Raw genomic sequence first — 20,491 nt, forward strand, 5'->3', positions numbered from 1 at the left:
CCTGGCGGCCGGCGGTGCGCGCCGCGCTCGCCCCGGAGCCGCAGGTTCGAGGCCGCGCCGGGACAAGTCCCGCGGGGCCCGGGCGGGCGGAGCTCACCGCGGCTCTAAAAGCTCTGGGGTGCGAGACCAAAGCGACTCAAGACAGGCCGAGCTGCTCACGCTCAATCCGGCCCACAGCTTAAGGAAACACAGCCCTGAGCAATATCCGTACCCTAATCTGTGCCCGGCCATCCCTGAACACACCCAGGGTTCGCCGGGATCCTGCCCAGGGGGAAACTGAGTCAGGGGGGCACTAAAATAGGGGAGAGTTTATCTTAGAGAATTCAGAAGTGTGGTTCAATACTGCACTCCAGGACCAAACCTGCCCCTCTACCCCTGTCCCAGGCCAACTTGTGCCATGTCCTGTGACTGAACACCTTATTTATTATTTGAGTAAGAGTTAATCTTGCTCACCACACTGCCATTAACATAATCCATTAAGAAAGGTGGGCAAAATTACCCCTGAAACTCTCATTAAAAAAACATCCCCTGTAACTTCAAACATGAAAACAGAAAATCGACGCAAATTTTAATATTTATGTATTTTAAATCAAAACACAATTAAATATAGTATGTTTTAAGTACATGAATGCTTGGGTATGAGAGAAATAAGAGGTGGTACATAGTACCAAAAACCTATACACAGCCTTTTCTGCTTTTTCATAACAATACAGTGTGTCTCTATACAATCAAATATTGCAACAGAATAACACTTTCCAGTCAATCAAGATATTCTGAACATTGGAAATGATTTGAGTTCTTCGCATAGTGATTTCTTTGCACAAGTTTGAGGAAAAAAGCAATCATTAGAGTAAAAAAAAAAAAAGACCCAAAATAAAAGTGTTGTATACTAAAAATGCAGCAGTAACGTAACGGTGAGACACTGAGTACTTCTGCTACCCCGCAAAATCAATCTGCTGGGGAAAAAAAAGAGGTGCTGTGTAACATGGTAAGTGTTAACAGTGTCAGGAAGAAGGCCAGAGGTCATTAAAAATTGTTTTTCCTTGTAAACCAAACGTCTGGAATTAGATACTATGTTGAGTGGAGGACAACAAGCGATGGAGAATGGCAGCAATTACTTTTTTCCTTGCTCGTGGGATGGTGAGGACAGGAAGTGGAGCAGTCTCTGCAGGGTCCAACCTGCTCGGAAGGTGAGCTCTGGGAGCAGAGGGGCTGCAGGACCAGCCTTGGAGCTGCTCCATGGTGGAAGCAGGGGAGGTGTGGGTGTGTGTGTGTGTGCAGGTGTAGGAGCTCCTGACCCTTCTACACTGCCTTCAAAGTTAATGCAGTTATGAAGTAAAATACATTTATCTTACAGTTGAATACTCATCTATTTCAAGTAACGGAAAATTAAACTCGGAGCTTTCCAGGTCATTCACTGCCAATGGATTCACCCTTCCAGGATGTGCCCCATGGCCCTTCCAATTCTGAGTTTAAAAATTACAAGCAGTAGAACTAGAAACTACAGCAAAACCTTCCCCTCTTCTGTTGTGGCCTCTGTGTCCCATTCCAGATTATTTTGCTTAAAAGCCTTTTTTTGAGACAGGGTCAAGTATTTGTGAAGTCGATCACAGTTTCTCAGCGACACATTTGTAAACTGCATCTTCATCTCAGAACCATCATTATTGTGAATGCCACATACACCAGGAAAAAGTGTTTCTTCAATCTCTACAGTGGAGGTCCAGGATTGCTTCTTTTTCATTCTTCCTCAGAAATGAGGGAGATTCCGGTGGTTGGAGTAACAGTGCTTTGTTTTTATTGGCTGTGTTAAAGAATCCACCAATAGGGAAAGTTCACTTGTTCTCAAAGTGGAAAACCAGATTTCCTGTCCTGGAGTTTCTAAAATCATAGCTGGAAAAGGAAAAAAAAGTTCATTTTACCCTAAAATATGCAAGGCAATTGCTCAATAGAAAGACATTTTGTGTTTAAAAAAATTGAAGCCAGGTATGTTTGAGTTTGGGGGAGAAAAAAACCCCAAACCTAATCCAAACACACTCAACCTTTTGATTACTTGCTTAACTGAATCCAGAGCATCTGCAGCCATTTGATATTTCTAAATACTCTGCTGAGCGACCTTTTCATCCAGGCAGACTGGAATTGTATCATTTGCAGCCAAGCTGTTAAGTGAAATCATTATACAAGTCACTTAAATGTTACTGCTCTGTTAGAAAGAAAACATTCACACAGTGAAACTATGGATCCACCTATTTGGATCAAAAAACTGGGCTTTGGCACATGTTTACCTTCAATAACTGAACATAATGCAAGTCAGTTTTTAGAAACTCAGATGCCTGAAAGTCAGAAGTACCAGACATTAACTTGGTAACCTGCTGTCACCAATATTTCACAAAATCCAACTGCTACATCAGAACTGGGATTTTTTAGACAGAGAATACATGGGCTGTACAACAACATAAACAATATAGAACACTAAACCTATGGACAGGGCTACTGCGTCTTTTTAAAGTCTGGAGACAGAATTGTGTAAATGAGTGCACCCAACGAGACAAATTCACAGCTGCTGAGTTTTACTGACACCTCAGGCAGAAATTCCACTACTGACTAAGAGGAACCAGCAAGTGTGAGCTCAAGTAAGGAATTACACTATTCATCCCACAGCACAAATCACCCTTTTAACTAACGAGGCAGTTTGTAGACTCAAACTAAGTCAAGTTTAATGCTTTCACAGCAGAACCACCACAGGCATCTGTTAAGAAATTCCCACATCACACGTAGGCCGAAACACTTCCAATCTTTATTTCTTCCTCTCATGTTCTGCTGGTTTGAACATTTACCAGCGTGGGTTTCAGCCACAGGAGGAAGGCAAGTGAGAGCTCTGCTCCTCCCACAGCCTGGCTGGAGGCAGATAAAGACAGGCAGCCTTTCCACCCCCCTACCTTGGTGACCGTCTCCGAAGGCTGCTCACACTGCGCCTGCTGCATGACGTCGTTGACAATCATCTTTGCTATCCTCCAAGCCATCTCTTCTTGAGCCTGAAAAAACAGCCCAAAACACAGAGAGCTTCAAGTTCTTAAAAGAAAAACACAGTGCTCTCAGCAGAACGCAAACAGAACCTTGGAGTCAGGGTAAGCTTCACAACTCCATAACCTGTATAAACATATCCTCCCTTGAGGATACAAAAATGCTGCTAGCAAGGATTTTCTTGCTATTTTCTAAGCCCATGAGAGACTTTTCTCTCTCACAGAAGAGGTGGCATAGTTATGTAAACAACCAAACACCTGCAGCCTTGAAAAGTCTTGTTTATGGTACAGTAGAAAAATATTTTGACAATGGATGTTTCAGGATTTTAACCAATCACCCCCAAGGGGTGGCTGGTCCTTTGCCCAATTAGACTATGAAGAAAAAAGTCTATAAAAGAGTTTGTAAAATAATAAAATAAATCAATCTTGCTGCACAATTCCTGCCTGCTGGATCTTCTCTCCTCCTCCCTACGGCTGCAGGACACAGTAATATACCCTAGGGCATTTATTTCTTTTTAATATTCCCTCAATGGAAACGCACCTGGCCTCCAAGTACAGTGGTAACTTCAATTATTGTACTTGTGGCTTGATGCAATTTCCAAGAAGTTAGTGGAGGTTTTAGATTTATCTCTTGGTGATTTGTCCAAGCCCCTCAGAGGGGGAAAAATGCAGCCTGGAATCCATGTGCAGTGGCCACTTCACCTTAAAAATCAAACAGCACTTCCACCCCTACTTGTAGATATATAAAGCCACACAAGCACATACTTAATTAGTTCAACCAGCAAGCACTGGCAAAGATCAAACTAGTTTCACACATACATGCAATCAAATTATATTTAGCACACAGAATCAACCTGTTCTTGGTGCAGCAAAAAGATACTCAGAGATAACAGCCAGGATTCAGAACATCAACACTTTATTTCTCTAAAGTGTGAAGTCACAAGGAGAACGTGAAAGGGGACACACCTCATCTGTGTTTCCTTGAACCCATTTCTTCATTGCTTGTGAAAACATGGACCCTGGTTGAGATAAAAACAGCAAACAAGGTATGTCAGCAAAGTGAGGTACAAAGCCGATTCCTGTCATCCCTCTGAAGGGTGTGCTCTGCTGGTATTCAGGACATGGAGGAGTGGCAGGAAAGACAAGGGACTGCCTGGAGCCATTTGGACACTGAGCCTTTCCCAGAGCTGAAAGGCAGCACCAGCAGCAGGTCCCCAGCCTGGGTGGGAAGCAGGTGGAGAGCTGCAGTTCTGTTTCATCTCAAGACCAAAGCTTTGAAGGTTTGATCACCAGCTCAGCTGCTGACGCTCCCATCCCTGCCAGGTTCCATCGACAGCTCCAACTCCCACAGGCTGCTCATGCTCCCCAGAGTCCAGCTGGACCAGAAAAGCAGAATTTGGATAGGAAACTGGGCCAGAGATGGGTTTTGCCTCAGCTGAGGCCAATCCCCATGGCATCTCTATCTGGCTTAAAACAGATCTGGAAAGAGTCAAACATTTTGCCTATCTTAACTGCAGTAGGGAAGAGAGCAGCTCTGCAGATGTCTACAGAAATGGAGAGAAAGAGCAAAGCAAACCTTTTGATTTTTTGACATCAGGCTCTGGTTCAGATTCTCTGATGAACTGCCCCAGGTCACTGACTCTTCCAAATGTCATCTTCCTGAGGAGAGGAGTGAAGAACCACGTGGGTGATCAAAAGAACTCTGGCATTATAGAAAGCTACATTTGGCTATACACTTGGCTATATTTTGGAATCAAAGAGGAAGAATAACTAAGAGGAAGAGAAAAAACAATTAGCAATATTTTTCTGGCTGCCACTTTGGTCAAAGAAGCATTCATTCAGTGTTAAATCACACTACTGAAATAAATTTAGTTTCAAATATTAGGACATGGACTAAGATCTTGCATTTAGGCCTACTCTCCATGCAGGAGGACACAACAAAAATGAAACAGAGGTGAAACATGTAACCAGAAAGGAAACAATACACTGAAAAGAACCTTACCCTGCATATGTTCGTTGATACAAAGATTCTGGATCCAGACTTGCAGCATCTACAATTATTGCTTCATCAAAATTTTTCAGGATTTTAACATTAGCCTTTTTGACATTGGACTACAAATAAAAATTCTAAGTATTAGTGCCCAATGCAGACAGCTACTAGCTTTTTAACAAAACTGCAATTTTAGTGCTTTTAACACAGACAAACCTCCATCAAGTCTCTAAGCAAGAGTACAAAAGAATTAGAGAGTGTCTACACAGCCTTGAATTCCCAACTCATAGGACATTGTTTTTAGCAGAGGATGATAAAGTTCTCTGGACAGAGCCAAAGACACAAAGCCCAGGTCAGCACACGCTGCTGCCTGAGCATTATCAGCTCAACAGATTTGTGCGTGCTCACAAATCATTTGTTGTGAGTCTGGAACATCCCTCTCCTGCACTTGGTAAGCAATTCCCAAACACAGATGCCTCCCCCATGCACAGAGAGCAAACATTTATCTTCTGGCTTGGAGTATTTATATAAGATTATGAAAAAAAGCCAAGGAAACATCAGAGCAACAGCAGGAAGAGCACAACACACAGCGATCCATTATCGCCTCAGCACGGAACAGGAATACCGATGGCAGCTCCTTTCCTGCTGCTCTTTATGCAAAAATATGCAGAGACCCAGAGATTCTCCTATTCAGACAAGCAGGAATGCACACCACAGAAAGCAGCACCTCATTTCCTAAATTGCCCAGCCAATTACCAGCAGTTCCTCCTGCTCAGAGGATCACGCAGCAGGAGGCTTCAAGAACACCGATTTTATTCCCCACTTCGCAGCTAGGGGAGGAATATTCCCTCCTTGCAAATTAGGAGGTTTAAAAATAGTACAAGCAGGTAGTACAGCTTCCAAGTTGCTGGAAACCCAGGACATGACTAACATCGGTGTGGATACTGGATTTGAAGCTCAGGGTGGCCCTGCAGAGTTCAATAAAAGCAGCTCTCGCGTGGCTCTTCTGCTCTCAGCTGGGCTTGCAGTCTCCAAGCTGCCCTTGTTACAGGTTAGCCAGAATCTGCTGTGTGTTTGAGCAGATTGATGCCTTCAGCCCTGGGAATGAGTTTACTCTTCAGGACAGACGATCTGGCACTTTAAAAGAACTGAGCACACAAAGCTTGCGTGTTTATATTTAAATTCGTTAGCATATTCACAAGTGTCAATTGTTACCTGAAGTTGTAAATATGGTATCGATAAAATAGTGTTATTTCTAATAAAAAGCATTCCTAGATGTTATGGCATCATGAAAAAGTCTTCAGTAACAGTAACAGCTTAATAAAAACATCACTGATGCAAAAAATATCGGCAGCACAAGGCTTTGGGTACAACAAATACCAGAGACACCCTTCTGACAGAACTGAGCAGCAGGCAGATTAAACACATCCTAATACAACACAGGCCTTAAATAAAAGTGGAATGGTGTTTCCTTACAGGGTGAAAACTTGGATATGGACACAGAAAACCCAAATTGGTACCTGAGAGGCAGAGCCATCCGTGCTCCCTATGGAATCACCGTCAGGAGAGCTACCAGGGCCATGAATACTCAGTGCAATGTTCCCTCCTGGGAATTCATCTCCTCGTACTGAATGGATGAGGTCATTCAAGTATTTGTAGTAAAGGTTGCTGGACAAGAAACCAGGTAGGAAAACCTGAGGGAAAGAAGGAGTCCTCTTTAATCAAGGCTGGTCTGCACAGCTAGAGAAGAACACACAAACACCTCAGTCCTTGTGCAGATGGAACACAAGTGAAAGCACCCACGCTTGGAATTATCGTGGATTAGCAAGCGCATTGCTTTAAATTTTAATCCTACTGCAAAATGAACAAACCCAACTGCCTATTAATCAAATCCCCCAGTAACTGGAACTGAAGTTTAGGGGGGGGGTTTTCCCCTCTAGAAACTAAGCTTGAGAGCCCAACAGGCTTTACAGTTATTCTGCTTCACTGTTCACAGTTCTCTGCAGCTCCAGAATCAAATTATTCAATTCTGGTATCTGAGTATCCCAGACTTACATTAACCACAGCACTTGTATTAGACTTGCAAACAACTCCTACTAAGAGGAAGGAAATTTTTCTGAAGATACAAAATAAGCTGTTGATAGCAATTCATATGAGAGGAAATTCTGTTACTTCCATTAAACTGCAATAATCATCCGAGGCAAACATTTCACAGAGCATTAACAGCAGCCAGTGGGTGGTATCTTCAAATCAGGCTGGGGAAAAGAGTCTGGCAGATTTTCCTGAAGCTGTTCTATTATCCAGGTAAACAGGAAGTCAGTAAAGGAACGGGACAAAGCAGGGATGCTGCAGAGGACACCTGGCACACCATCACCTTCACTAAGTGTGAACCCCACTCTGAAGAAGGATCTCACCGTCTCCATGGTTGTCCACGCCTGCCTTAAGGGAGTGGTGAAGCAGTTGGGGAGAGGCCCCCCCTCCCTGCAGATGTTGGATTCAATCTCCAGCCTCACAGAGTCATCAAAGCCCAGAGGATGCGTGGCCTGCAAGGAGAAGTACCTGGGGCAGGGCATGGAAACACAAAAAAGATTTGCAAACCTCTGTAGGTGCCCAGGGCCCACCTGTCCCCCAGACACTGCACACACCTGGTCCCCACTGACTACAGGTGAGAAAACCCCTCCCAGAAACGGTTCTAAGAGCCCTGCCCTGAAACACAGATGAAAAACAGAGAACGGGAAACAGGAATGCAGCAGGAAACACCCAGAACTCTGAAGCAGCATTGGCTCCACTGCTCACACCCTTGCAAACCAAGTTTAAGGCAGGGGAATGACCAATGAACCTCAGAGTGAAGCATTTGCTTCCTCTCCAACTATTATTTCCTCCTTGGGTAATAACTCGAGTTGTGGTAGAGTCTCACACTTAAGAACAAACATTTCCCGGAAGCAGTTGTGCTGTCTGTCTCCCAGCTGTCTTATTGCTACGGTGAAGCACAAAATACAGGAGCAAAGTTCCTCTCCTGAGAGTGAAAGTCTGATATTAAAAAGGATCTGATTGCTTCCTTAAAAAAAGGAAATATTTCACAATACTAAGAAGAAGCACTACTTGGCTTTTATTATGTGTGAGAACAGTTTCTACAGCCTACTTTACATGGATAACACTACCTGAACACTAAGGTTTTTCTGCAGTGCTGTATCTGCTACTAGGCTTAAATGCTTTCCATTTTCAAACGCCAACCAATTAGCTTTGATATTTCCCAACCAAACAAACTCAAGCAATCAAGTCCTAAAAATTCTGAATTATGTTTTAGAATGGATCCTTGTAAGGATTTCCCCTCATGTATATCAAAAAATTTGAAAAGTTCATGTGTGCAAACACATCAAATGCCACCTTGATAAAATGCACCTCAGCAGAACAGCACAAGAGTGCAGAGAAGTCCCTTGTGCACAGCACAACACAAAACCACAGGTACAGAAACAAAGAATTCTGGAACTCCCTCACTTGTCATACAAAATCATGGCATCGTTCTGTGCTTCTTGCCCATCATACTGGCCTTTTTTGGCAGCAAGTTGAGACTGGAAGTTATCTGCTGCCAACCAGAACTGCAATACATTAACTGCATCTTCCTTCTCCATGTACTGGAAGGGAAATCAGAAAAAGAGGAGAGATTAAAGAAGTTCCAGCAAGAAACTTTTATTAACTTTTTAACCTCCTTCTTCCCATTTAGAAGAAGGAACATAGTCCATATATTAGTGGTAAAATTACCACCAAGACACAGTATTTTGAATTTCTGTTGCAGACAGATTTAGCTTGCTTGGAGAAAAAAAAAAAACAACAACAAAACACCCAAAAAAAACCCCAAAAAACTTCTGACATTTCTTTTCTGTACTCATTTTTACACTCAGTTTCCAAAAAACTATTTGTCTCATACTAGGACAGGAAACACCATTTTCATGCTACATTTAGCTTATACTGAGCTCAGCACATTGTCTCAGCTTCCCAAGCTGCAGTTTCAAACTACATCAGCTCCTCAGACTGTCAGGACAAATATGTCAAGAGCTGACTCCTTAAAGGTGCAGCAGCCTGAAAATGTGAAATCTTATATTTAACCTATCACATCCCTAAAGGTGCCCTCTCCACATAACACTGGTGAATGATTTGTTATCTCTAATAACACTTCAGCTTTCAAAGCCACTACAATGTGAAGACCAAGATGCCTATGTCAAAGCTTCTACAAAGCAAAGAGACTCTGAGAAGCACTCCCTAACTGGAGAGGAAGTCACAAATACTCATTCCACAACACAATGGACAGGTCTGAACATTTGAATTAGTTCTACATGGGGGCAGGAAAAGGTTCAATGCATTTTCTCTTAGAAAAACACACACCTTGGGTTTTTTATTGTATCATAGAATCACAGAATTGTTTGGGTGGGAGGGGACCTTAAAAATTATCCAGTTCCACCTCCCTGCCATGGGCAGGGACACCTTCCACTATCCCAGGTTGCTCCAAGCCCCATCCAACCTGGCCTTGGACACTTCCAGGATGGGGCAGCCACAGCTTCTCTGGGCACCCTGTGCCAGGGCCTCACCAGCCTCACAGGGAACAACAATTCCTTCCTAACATCCAATCTAAAGTCATCAAGGAATGAACAGATTTTTTTCATTTGCTAGAAAGGGATCTAAAAGCAAACCCAAATGTTGACACTCACCTCAGAGAAGTAGAACAGGGCTGACTCACAGAACAGAATGTCAGCCAGATACACAGTCCCACTGGTCAGCACCTCAATCTGGTATTTACAGAAATGGTGACTCCGCAAAAACTCACTAAAGTGCCTGCACAGAGACAGGGACAATCAGTTATCAGGGTCAGCAGCATCCAAGGCACCCTCAGAACCAATTAGCTGTTGCCCAGAACTCTGATACTTTTGGTAGGATAAAAGCAAAACAAGCAAGAAACAGGGCAGGTTTGTAAAAAGAAAGAGATAAAGAACACAACAAGTGTGAACAGCCAAGTTCAGCAAGAATGGATTTGGAGGAGGGGATCTGGGCAGTTTCAAATCTAGAAGACAGCACAGAGAAGTGCTGATAGGGTTACGTCGCCATAAACATTTTTAACAGAACCTTTAGGACATGAGACACAAAAACCCAAACCATTGCATCAACTTACTCTTGTTCCATGGCATTAAACACTACAGACTGTGCTGTAACAAAGCAGTTGGGATCCACTTGGCCATCCTCCCCACAGATCTTTGCTGCAAAGAAAGAGCAGGTTAATTTTAACATGGGTTTGGCTGATGGAGCTGAAAGGCACGAGCAAGGACTAGTTAATGAAAAATTGCAGTTCAAATTCACCAGAATCAGCTGGTTCTGACTGAGCAAAGAGCTTTCAAAGTACTGCAGGTGGCCAGATGATAATAACAGGGCTAAAATATTTGATTGAGACTCATATATGGATCCTCTCCATAACCACCAAGAATTCTTTCCCGAATTGAAACAAAATCTCTGGAAGTTTTTCTGAGGATATTCACAGCACTGCTGAAGGTCAGACCCACTAATACTTGTAATCTACCATCTTTTTACAGCTGCCTTTAAAATTCATAAAAATAAAGATAAATACAAGTGTGTGATGTATCAGAGATAAGTTTTTATGGGGACAGAGCAGCTCTGAAATGAGGAAGCAGTTATTCTTTCTTACCAACTATGTCATTTCTCATTGCTTCTGTAATAGGGATTGGTTTAGCAGCATCTGGAGAAATATATTTGGTAAAAGTACTAACTGCATCCCGTTCTATACCTGCAGGGAAGAAACACAGAATCAAACTTGGAATTCCTTGGCATGAGTGAGTAACAAATGTCTGCTCTTCAGAAAAGCAGGTGTCTAATTCTCAGTGGTGTTTCCTTCCAGTCCACTACAGGATATTCATATTCTGCTCCTGACCAGCTGCAGGGACTGTGTGAGCTCCAGCCAGGTCACAACAAACCCAGCATGGACTGACTAAGATGGAATAGAACAACATAGCTCCAAATTTTCCCTACCACCACACAAGACAGAACCCACTTCCTCAGCTGCACACTGTAGTCCCAGAAGCAGCACCTTTCAGGCAAGTGAAGTTCCCAGTTTTTAGCTCTCATCAGAGAAAAGAAATCACTTGCATTATAAAGGAACTACAAGGAAAAAAAATCTTAAAATGGGACGCCTCAAGTGTTTTACACATCATCTTTTGAGACTTGGGACTCGGCTCTGGAAGAGAGAAAAATTTACACTCAGATTCTTTTCTAATTTCTCAAGAAGGACCCTGTGTTTTCAAATTCTTTTTGGACATCAGAAAGCAGAGGTGCTTTCATGACTTTTCCTTTTTCCTGGTTTAAGTGACTTTGGGGCTGAGGTTATGTATTGTGGAGGCACATGATAAATAACTACATGAGAAAGACAAACAGCAAGAGAAAGGGATGCAACACAAGGAAGCAGTTGGGCAAACAAAAGGAACCAATATGAAGAAAGAAGTGTTTCCTTTTTGCCTGCAGACTTGCACAAATGAGGGAGGACTGAGTAGATGCAAAGTAGAGAAACATGTTACTGTGCATGTAGCTCACTACCAAAAGGAAATATTTTAATTTCATCCTTACTTCCAGCAGCCTCTGAAGAGGTGGAATCCAAATGACAACAAATCAGTTACAAGGGGAGGAACTCTATCAAATAAATCCAAGAACAAAAACAGTACATTCCACACATAAATCTCCACAAGTCTCTTGCAACCACTACTTATGTCATTTTATGTAATACAGGATATTTACCTTCCATGGCAAGTTAATTATCAATTCTCAGCCCCATCACCCAAACTTTCTGCAATTCTTTCAAGGTGGGATGGGATGGGTGAGGGAAGAACTGGACATTGCAATGTTCATCTTCATTTCTAATGATTACACATGGAAGAACAGAAGCAACCTAAGCTCATTGAGCACACAATGATTTTGAAGTCTCTTCAGCAGCTTTTTTATTTTTAAACAAGTCAAACAATACACAGCTCAAACTGGTGAGCAGCAAGTTAACATCAGTGATACATAAAACTTTCTTGCTAAGCCCCTGAGAACTGAGGCAGCTCCCTGCACAAAGCAACAGCAGCAAAAACATTCCCCACTTCCCACCTTTTTCACCAAAGGAAACACACAACACTTACTTTTCATGAGTTTTCCTGACAAGTCCTTTAGTGCAGAGGAGGGGCTGTTTCTATTTGATACTGGAAGCTTGGAAGATTCTTGCTGATCAGCTGGAAGAGATGGAGTCCCTGTCTCTGGTTTGCTCAGACACAGAGCACTGCTGCTGTGGCTCCCCTGCCCCGGCAGCCCCACGTGGTTCTGGCTGCTGGCAGTTCTGTCGGGCTCGGGCTGGAGCAGCCGGGCTGTGCCAGAGCCCTCCAGCCTCTCCTCCAGCCACCCAGCAGGAGGAGAGGAGGCCAATTCCTGCTGTTTGGAGGGGGAAACGGGCTCTGCCAGGGAGCTCTGCTTCACCGTGTTCAGGCTGTGCGCGCGGATGCGCGACCAGGTCGTGGAGTGGAAGCTCTCGGCCTCTAACCAAAATTTCACCAAGTGCTCCATCCTGCGCAGCTCCATGAACTGGATGAAGTAAGGGAGGGCTACACTGTCCTGCAGGACTTGTTCAAGGGTCTTGGAAAGGCTTGATTTGGTCTCTTGAGCCTGGTAGTTCAGACACGATCTGCCTAAAGGGAAACATAAAAGGGAGTGAGTGCGCATTGTACCATGTCTTGGATACAAAAGTGTCCTGTAATGTAACTGTGACGAGGCAATTCCAACACAATGACACAGTAAAGGAATTGTCTGTTCTCTTCAAAACCCTCCCAGGGTAACACAGATGCTACTGTAACAGCAACCATGCTTTTATTACCTATTTGTTTACCTGAAACCCAAGGGATGGTGAGTGCACTAGGAACACACAGAATAAAAAGAAAAGTTGACGTAATTACAGCCTTACCTAAGTCTCCAAAGTGAGCAGCTTCCATGTGACTCGGCTGCTTCTTGAGGGCAGCTGTGCGGCTGCTGGAGAAGGAGTCCATGTTGGCAGAGATGGCATTGATGGCCACATGGCTTGGTCCTGCAGCCTCCAGCAAGGCATGATTCCTAGTGCTTCTCTGAGGGGAATGTAGTGGGATTGGAGCTGGAATCAGGACAGAAATTGTTAAAGAACAAGGACCCCAAGACCTCTTCTAAACATTGCCCGATGCTAACCACCCCAAAATACACCAGGGAGTTTGCAAGAGCCAGTCTGATTAAAACCTCACTGTACCACTGTGTGTCATGTCTGATCAAGGGTCTGATTAAAGACCACAAGTTTTATTACAGCAAGAATAAACTCACTCCCACTCACCTCTATTTTCCTTATTCAGCAGATGCCATGACTAAGTTTACATGTGAAATATTCCTGAGTCTTCCTGCTTCCTTGATAACCACTACTGTGACAGCTGAATATTCTGCCAACAATTCAGTTTAGTTCCAATGCTCCTGCCAATCCATTTCCATGCCTTTTTGAAGGTTAAAAAATCCTGAACTACAAAGCTATCTGTGAGGTTTAATGAGAGTATTTCTCAAAAAAAATTTTTTTTCCTTCTGCTTGGTTGCAAGAGAAAAAAAAAAGCAATAGGGAAATACCTCTGATGAAACCCAGGTTATGTACTTAACCCCCTCTGCCTGCTTTAGGACACGAGTGGCTACTGGAGCTCAAAAAAACCAATTAAGAACTTCCTCACACAAAATTCTGCCTAACTGTTAATAAAGCTGAAAAAACCCCAAACATGCTCACAGCAGATTCCAAAGCTCTCAGGAAGCTGTGTTAGGTGAGGATGTTGTGCAGGGACATCTTACACCTCTGACTCAAAAATAAAGCACATCAGATGAGCTGATTATCTCAGCACCTCGCAGGGATGTGTTCCATCAAGGTGTCAGCCAACTTGGGTTTCATTACTTCCACGCTGCACCACTTTATTTTTATTCCAAATTTTATGACAGCAGTTGACAATTTCACACTTGGATGGCACAGCACAGATACCTCAGGAGCGATGGTACAGGAGAGTGGAAACACTTAAATTATTGCCAAGTGTTTGTGCAGTTGCAGGGTTGCACACCAAGACACCACTTGCTGCTTCTTACAAAGCCTCTGGGTATTTCATACCAGCAATAATGGAGAAAATATCTTCTTTCCAAGGCCAAGGGATGGCAGCAATGGGAAAATGTGGTGGAGGCTACTTGTGTAGAGCCAGAGGCACATTCCTCATAATGCTACAGGCTTTTGTCAATTAGATTTAAATTTAATTTAATATTATGGACATGTGAGAAAAAAAAAGTTCTACTTTCTTTAAGGGTCAAACAAAGGTGCTTTCTGCTGCAGCAGCTCACAATGTGCAATACTATAAACTTTCACGTTTATTTTTATTTTCAGGGTCACCATACTGGTAGTTGCACTGAAAGGTGAGGTGTGGCTATGGAATGGGTGCAACTCACTGTTTCCTGCATTTGATTTGTAAGACAGACCACCAAGGCGAAAAAACCCTGTAATTTTCTCTTGATGTGCAGATAACATATTACCAAGTACAGAAACAGGATTTTGTCTGAGGGTATAAAAGTAACAGATCAGATTCAGGCATTTACCTCATCTCCTTTCAGTACTGCAAGAAAAACTGACAGGATAAGCAAACTTGTTTTCCCACAGTTTATAAATCTCTTTTCCACCAAGATCTTGTCTCCTTTCCTAAGAGATTTATTTAGCAGCAGGATCTCTGCACCACACAGAGCAGCAGCAGAATGGCTCATTCAGGATTTGAATCTTCAGCCTCATAAGCCACATCAAAGTTAAATCTGCAGCTGCTTCTGCAAATCAGACACAGTGAAGCTGCACTTTTCAAACTCCAAAGGACACTACACCTGAGCAAGAAACTTCAGGAGCAATTTGTTGTGGATAAGGAACAACCACCACGTGCAAGGTGACCGGATTGCCTGATCACTTTGAATTAAAGCTCATGCCTGACATAACTTAATAACCTTCTGCCCCTACAGATTCAGCAAGATGAGGAGGAAAGATCAGTTACTATAAATATCCAGAAACAGAATTAACTTTTGGGTTTGGTTTGGGTTTGATGCACAGGTCAGCTCTATGCTCAGGAGTAAGGAAATGATCCTGCTGGCTAAGATAAAAATGGCAGAGATCTGAATTTACAGACAAAAGTTTGGTCTTACTTTTAATTGCTTTCACATCTGTGGTCTTTTCTTGTTCTTTGCCTTTCACTGTAAAATACAAGGGAAAATGTTAATGCTGTTTCGGGTCACTAATGGCATTTACCTGAGAAGGGACATAGAATTCCCAACATCAGCAAGTATCAGAGGCAGATGGAAACCATAATTTTGTTAAAACTGATTTCTCATTTAAATTGCACATCCAGTAACTGGCAGAGGCTTTCAAAGCTTTTCTGTTGCCTTACTTTCAAAAGCAAAACCTTATCATCCATTAATTAAGTTTAATGAAATACAGTCTGTTAAAATTACCATGGAGGAAGATGTTTGCTGTCTACAGATTAAAGCTACATTCAGGGTGACTTTAATAAACAGCATGAACTGGGAAGAGTGGGAAAGGTGTGTTTCAAGTGCAGGTGCTCTCTGTGAACCAAAAATCACCTAAAAACATCTCCCTTGTATTACAGGAAGAGCAGCACAACACCCAACGCTGAAGAGATGTGGACTGGCTCTGGCTCCATGGAGCTGCTTCCATGCACAGGATGGATACCAAAGAAATGCTCTGGAAACTCCCTGCAAACAGTTTAATCTCTCACAAATAGTTTTGCTTAATCATCATCAAACCCCGGGTGAGCAACTGATGGGGAGATAACAGTGTAAAAAGCTGTGATGGAAAAGCACTTTGAGGATTTCTTTTTTAAAGAATATTACTATTTTTTTAAAGGAAGCTCCTAAAGGAAGTGAAGGAGAAGGTCTGTTTAACACAAGAATAAAATGTGGCAGAGAAACAAATGCAGGGGTGATACTGGAGAGTGTGATCTACCAGGGAGGCTGCTCCAGGCAAGGATTATTACTACAAATAGGTCATCCCTGAACACCGACTGTGGAGCCCTTCCTGAGGTAACCACAAGTCACAGCCCAGCACAATCACACATTTACATCACAAAACACATTATAAAAAAAAAAACAAACCATCCAAAGCATTCCTATTCCGACCTAAGGATTTTAAATATTTTAAAGGGGAACTTCAGTCTCCGGTTACATAACTGCCCTGCCCCGGTGGCTGCAGCACTGCCTGCCAGCCTCCCCTGCGAGCACAAACACTGCAGGGCTGCAAACTGGCAACTCGGGGTCAAAAATTTAAGCTGCCAAGGAGCACATTCTCTGACAGAGGGGTTTAGGTGTCCATTAAAAGAGGCAGATTCTCTCCACACTGACCTCCTGCAGCCCGATGCAGCTGTGAGCAGGGAGAGTAACCAGCCTTTACATAACTGGAGCCGATGGGCAGGGGAGAAATCACCGAGAAAAGCTGCATGTCTGAAGAACACTGAGGCACAAAGGGAACCAAGAGACCTCTACAAACCCTCATCTTTCCCAAATCACTCAATATTTCATCAAATCAGTTCCTAGCTATCAGCAGTAATTCTTGGCTTTCACACCAGAGTCCTCCATAAGCCTATTTTCAGTTTAAATACCTCTGTTCCTTCTTACCAGCTACTCAGTTCCTCCCTAAATACCTACTTACTACTGGAAATACAGACTCCAACCCTTTCCACACAGGCCGCTTCTGTCCCCAGCAGCTCTGAGCACAACCAAGTGACATCAGTAACAGCAGGGGACAAAATCAGCTCCAATCCAGGACAAGCCCAAATTTTAGAGAGTGAAGTTTCATTACCAGAGTTCACTTTCACTTCCCCCAAAAAGCGGATGCTGTGTGGTGCCTGTGTGAAACCAGACGGAACCACAGAACAGGGACTGAGGGTGAGGCTTCCAGTGGCCAATCCCATTCCAAAGGGTGCCAAATCAGCACGTGACATTCCGGAGTTTTAATTCACATCTTGAAATGCTCTTAACGAACCCAAAAACTGTTCACAGTGTGTCAAAAACCAATGAGAACCTGCTGAGGTCAGCCAGGCTGTGGGACTGCATGTTATTCCCAAGATATCCCCAGGGATGAGCTGTTCCACTGGCAGCAGTTTCATAACCTGCCCTCGAGCACCCAGCTCACCTGTTATACTTTGATTTCTCAACCCATTATCCACCCTCAGTCTGCCAGACCTTTATTTTAAGGCCCGAGCTATAAACACACTTCACCCTCGGTTCTGATTTTTCTACAGGTCAGTTGCTTTATGATCCTTGCTACGGTTTAATTTAAAATTAGTTTTCATTTTCACTCACTGCATTATCGTCTTAAACACCGACAGCTCACACCAGGAACACTGGTGTTTGTAGGATTTTGGACTGCACGTGGCCAGAGCTTTATCCTAAGCCTTAATGTGCTGCTTTCCTCACAGCTTCAGTTTAAATCTTCTCTAAAAGCCAAATCTAAAAACGGAGATTACAGCAAGCAGTGTTTTATGCACAGCCCAGATGAAAGGTTACTTTTCTCCTCTCCTTCAGAGCATCTCTCTTGGGCATTTAGTGCTGATTTGCCTCTCTGACCAAAGATCCTTTAATCAAAGGAACACAGATCCTCAATTACACTTCTCAGATAATCAGACCTTTCATGGCTTTCTCCCTGAGAAAGTTTCCACCCAAGATGACCTTGTCCCTGTGATCCCACATCAGGATGGAACCTCAGCTCCACAATTCTCAACAAAGTAGCAGGAGCTCTTTTTGAAGAGTTTATAACCACTATCAGAGTTTTATTCTGCAGCTTAACTTTTGTATATGAACACCCCAAAAAGGATCGTGGCACTTGCAAGGCCCTCAGTGGCTTCAAGAGTCTTTAGATCTGCTAATAAGGACAGAAATTTAGACTCATTTCTCCCACAACTACTGCGCTAACCTCCCCAAAGAATGACATTTGCAATGCTGCTGCTTTGGTTGAGCAAGCTCCAGAGGATGTGTGAGCCAAGAGCATCAACATCACCCCAGGTACCACGTTCTTGCCTCCCAGGATGTGCATTTTGGGTTCAGTAACCCAGAAAGGCTTTAGGACAGCGCTGCATCAGAAGATCAACGGCTGCATTGCTCGAGCTACAGCATCAAGAGGTAACAGAACTTTTCCAAGGGGCACTTCCAACAAAAACCACCCAAACCACAACTGTGCGAGTCGAGAGCGCAGGGCCCTTCCTGCAGCACGAGCACAAAGAGCCTTCAAAACGCTGCACTCCCAGAGAACACTTAAACTGCACCCATTTGTGCCGTCGGAGTATTATAAATATTTCAGGAGCCCTGAATTTCAAATCCTAGCTTGTGCCCCCTAACAAATGCATTACAGAATAAACTCCCAAGGACTCCTTTGGTTTTCACGGAGAGCTCAGTGCGATGAAGTCCCTTTTTCACTCAGATTTGCAGCTGCTGCTGTACATTCTCAGCCCATTATATTTTTTTACGCAGCCGGTTGTGAAAAAATCATCTGTAAAGTGCTCAAAGGCTCAAACCCCGCACGAGGCGTGGGAGGTGCTACAGCCACCGTCCGGAGCCGCCGTGAGCCCCGGCAGCTCGGGGGCCGCACCCGGCGGTCGCTGCCGGTCACCGGAGAGCCCGGGCGGCAGCCGAGCGCCCCGAGCCCCGCCCGGCCCCGGCCCCCCCGAGCCCTCCCAACCCCGCGGGAGGACGCGGCCGCCGGCACTGACCGTCATTGGCGGGAAGGCCGCTCCTCAGGGCCCGAGCGTCCTCGCGGGGCCCGGTGGCGGTGCCCGGAGGGGCAGGGCCGGGGCCCGGCAGCCGCGCGGGGGACGAGCCCGGCGGCCGCCCTCCCACCGCCCCCCTACCTTTCCGCCTGAAGAAGGACATAGCGCCAGGGAGGGGGCGAGGCGGCCGCCGGGGCGGGGGAAGGCGGGAGGGAGGGCAGCGCGCCGGGTCCTATGAATGAGGCTGCTGCGCCCGCCCGCCGCCGCCGCTCCCTCCGCCTCTTCCTCCCGCGGCGGCGCCCGCGGCCGCCATGTTGTCAACAACCGCCCCGCGCCCGCTTCCGGCAGCGCTGCCCGCGCGGCAGGACGGGATGCGGCCGCACTCAACATGGCCGCCGCGGCGTCGCGGCCGCCGGCCAATGGGGGCCGGGGCGGGGCCGCCGTGCCGGGTGAGGGCGGGAAGCCCGCGGGGGGGGGCGAGGCCATCTTTGATCAGGGCTGGGCGCGCGGCGTGAGGCGCCCTCGGCCGTCCTGGGTGAGGGCGGGTTGAGCTGGGGACGCTGCGGCAATTTGAGAGCCCCGAGGGCAGGGGACAGAGTCTTGAAAGCAGAGGACGGCGGGCGAGCGCCGTGGCAGGGCCGTGAGGGCCGAGGTGCCCTGCGGACCTCAGGGATGTGTCCCAAAATGCCCCCTTCGGCCGTGGGGGCCGCAGCAGAGGAGACGGACGGACAGAGGGACGCATGGACAGCCGGGCACCCCTCGCCCCTGTCCGAGCTCCCGCCCGCGGTCTGAGGGCTCTGCAGTGCCCGGTGCGTGCCGGACACGCGGTGCCGGGAGCGCGGCGGCTCCTTCGTTCCACGGCAACCCCCGGACACGGGGGCAGCAAAACCAGAAATCCCTGCCAGGCTGCTCGGGACGTGGGGACACCGCCGGGCGCTGGGAATCAGTGTCTGATCAGTCGGTTCCGTCTGCGTCCCGAATCCTGCCACAAAAATCCTCTTAATCATCCTCCCGAGGCAAATCTGCTCTTCCCTCAGCTACTAAGGACGTTTGTCACTCTGACACAGTGCTAAGGTTGATCTCTGAGGAGCAGATCTCTGATCTAAAAGCTTTACGAACACTTTGTAAAGACTGTGATTATAAATTCTGGTTTGTGTGTGAGGAAACTGAGGCACAGAGCCAGAGGGCAGCTCTGCCACCCTCGTGTCACACCGGCTCGATGCAGTGTCACCCCTCTGCCGTGTACCTGTCCTGCCCGTGCTGCCTGAGCCACGAGAAAATGATGTAATTAATAATCATTGCGTGAGTTTCTGCACCATCTTTCATCCAAGCATTGCAAAGCTCTTTACAAACACTCAGTAATTAAGACTCATAAATTGTAAATGGTATAAAAGGTATATGGGGATCTTCCAGGGCTGGGATGGAGCTGTCTCCTGGGCGGGATGGTGCCGCTGATCAACACCCTGTAGCAAATGCATTTGCTCTTTTGATATTATTTTTGTTAACTGATGCTCTTTGATACAGTTCTGTACACATGCCCAGAGGCTGGCTGGAGCAAAATGAACTATTCTATATGGTTTCTGCATAATGAATGGAGTTATTTAATTGGCACATAACCTCAGAGACTGCTAATAGACTAAAACATTCCAAAGATGAGTAAATTGGAA

General features: G+C 45.3%; 1 protein-coding gene across 3 annotated transcripts; it reads right to left on the reverse strand.

Moving 5' to 3' along the window:
• Positions 1-545: 545 nt before the first annotated feature.
• On the reverse strand, positions 546-19,167 carry AKAP10 (A-kinase anchoring protein 10). 3 transcript variants are annotated; one of them, XM_032129846.1, is made up of 15 exons: positions 18,828-19,165; positions 15,253-15,300; positions 12,998-13,180; positions 12,186-12,725; positions 10,703-10,801; positions 10,175-10,259; positions 9,717-9,840; positions 8,509-8,645; positions 7,425-7,569; positions 6,531-6,704; positions 5,023-5,132; positions 4,597-4,679; positions 3,987-4,039; positions 2,937-3,032; positions 546-1,890 (listed from the first exon to the last, which is right to left on the reverse strand). In XM_032129846.1, the coding sequence occupies exons 1-15, from the start codon at positions 18,985-18,987 to the stop codon at positions 1,885-1,887; spliced, it is 2,043 nt and encodes a 680-aa protein (XP_031985737.1). In that variant the 5' UTR covers positions 18,988-19,165; the 3' UTR covers positions 546-1,884. The 3 variants fall into 3 exon arrangements, with proteins under 3 accessions (XP_031985737.1, XP_031985735.1, XP_031985736.1); XM_032129844.1 differs by lacking the exon at positions 546-1,890 and having other exon boundaries at positions 2,693-3,032; positions 18,828-19,167; XM_032129845.1 differs by lacking the exons at positions 546-1,890; positions 15,253-15,300 and having other exon boundaries at positions 2,693-3,032; positions 18,828-19,167.
• Between the last annotated feature and the right edge of the window lie 1,324 nt (positions 19,168-20,491).

This window comes from Corvus moneduloides, chromosome 20 (genome assembly GCF_009650955.1).
Source record: "Corvus moneduloides isolate bCorMon1 chromosome 20, bCorMon1.pri, whole genome shotgun sequence".
NCBI lineage: Eukaryota > Metazoa > Chordata > Aves > Passeriformes > Corvidae > Corvus > Corvus moneduloides.

Excerpts from the sequence above, each read along its gene's own strand:
- AKAP10 (XM_032129844.1), bottom strand. The coding sequence starts at position 18,987 with ATGTCCTTCTTCAGGCGGAAAGGTAGGGGGGCGGTGGGAGGGCGGCCG. Across the intron at positions 15,301-18,827 it reads CGGCCTTCCCGCCAATGACG|TGAAAGGCAAAGAACAAGAA; the intron begins GTCAGTGCCGGC and ends TGTATTTTACAG. Across the intron at positions 4,040-4,596 it reads TGATGTCAAAAAATCAAAAG|GGTCCATGTTTTCACAAGCA; the intron begins GTTTGCTTTGCT and ends TATCTCAACCAG.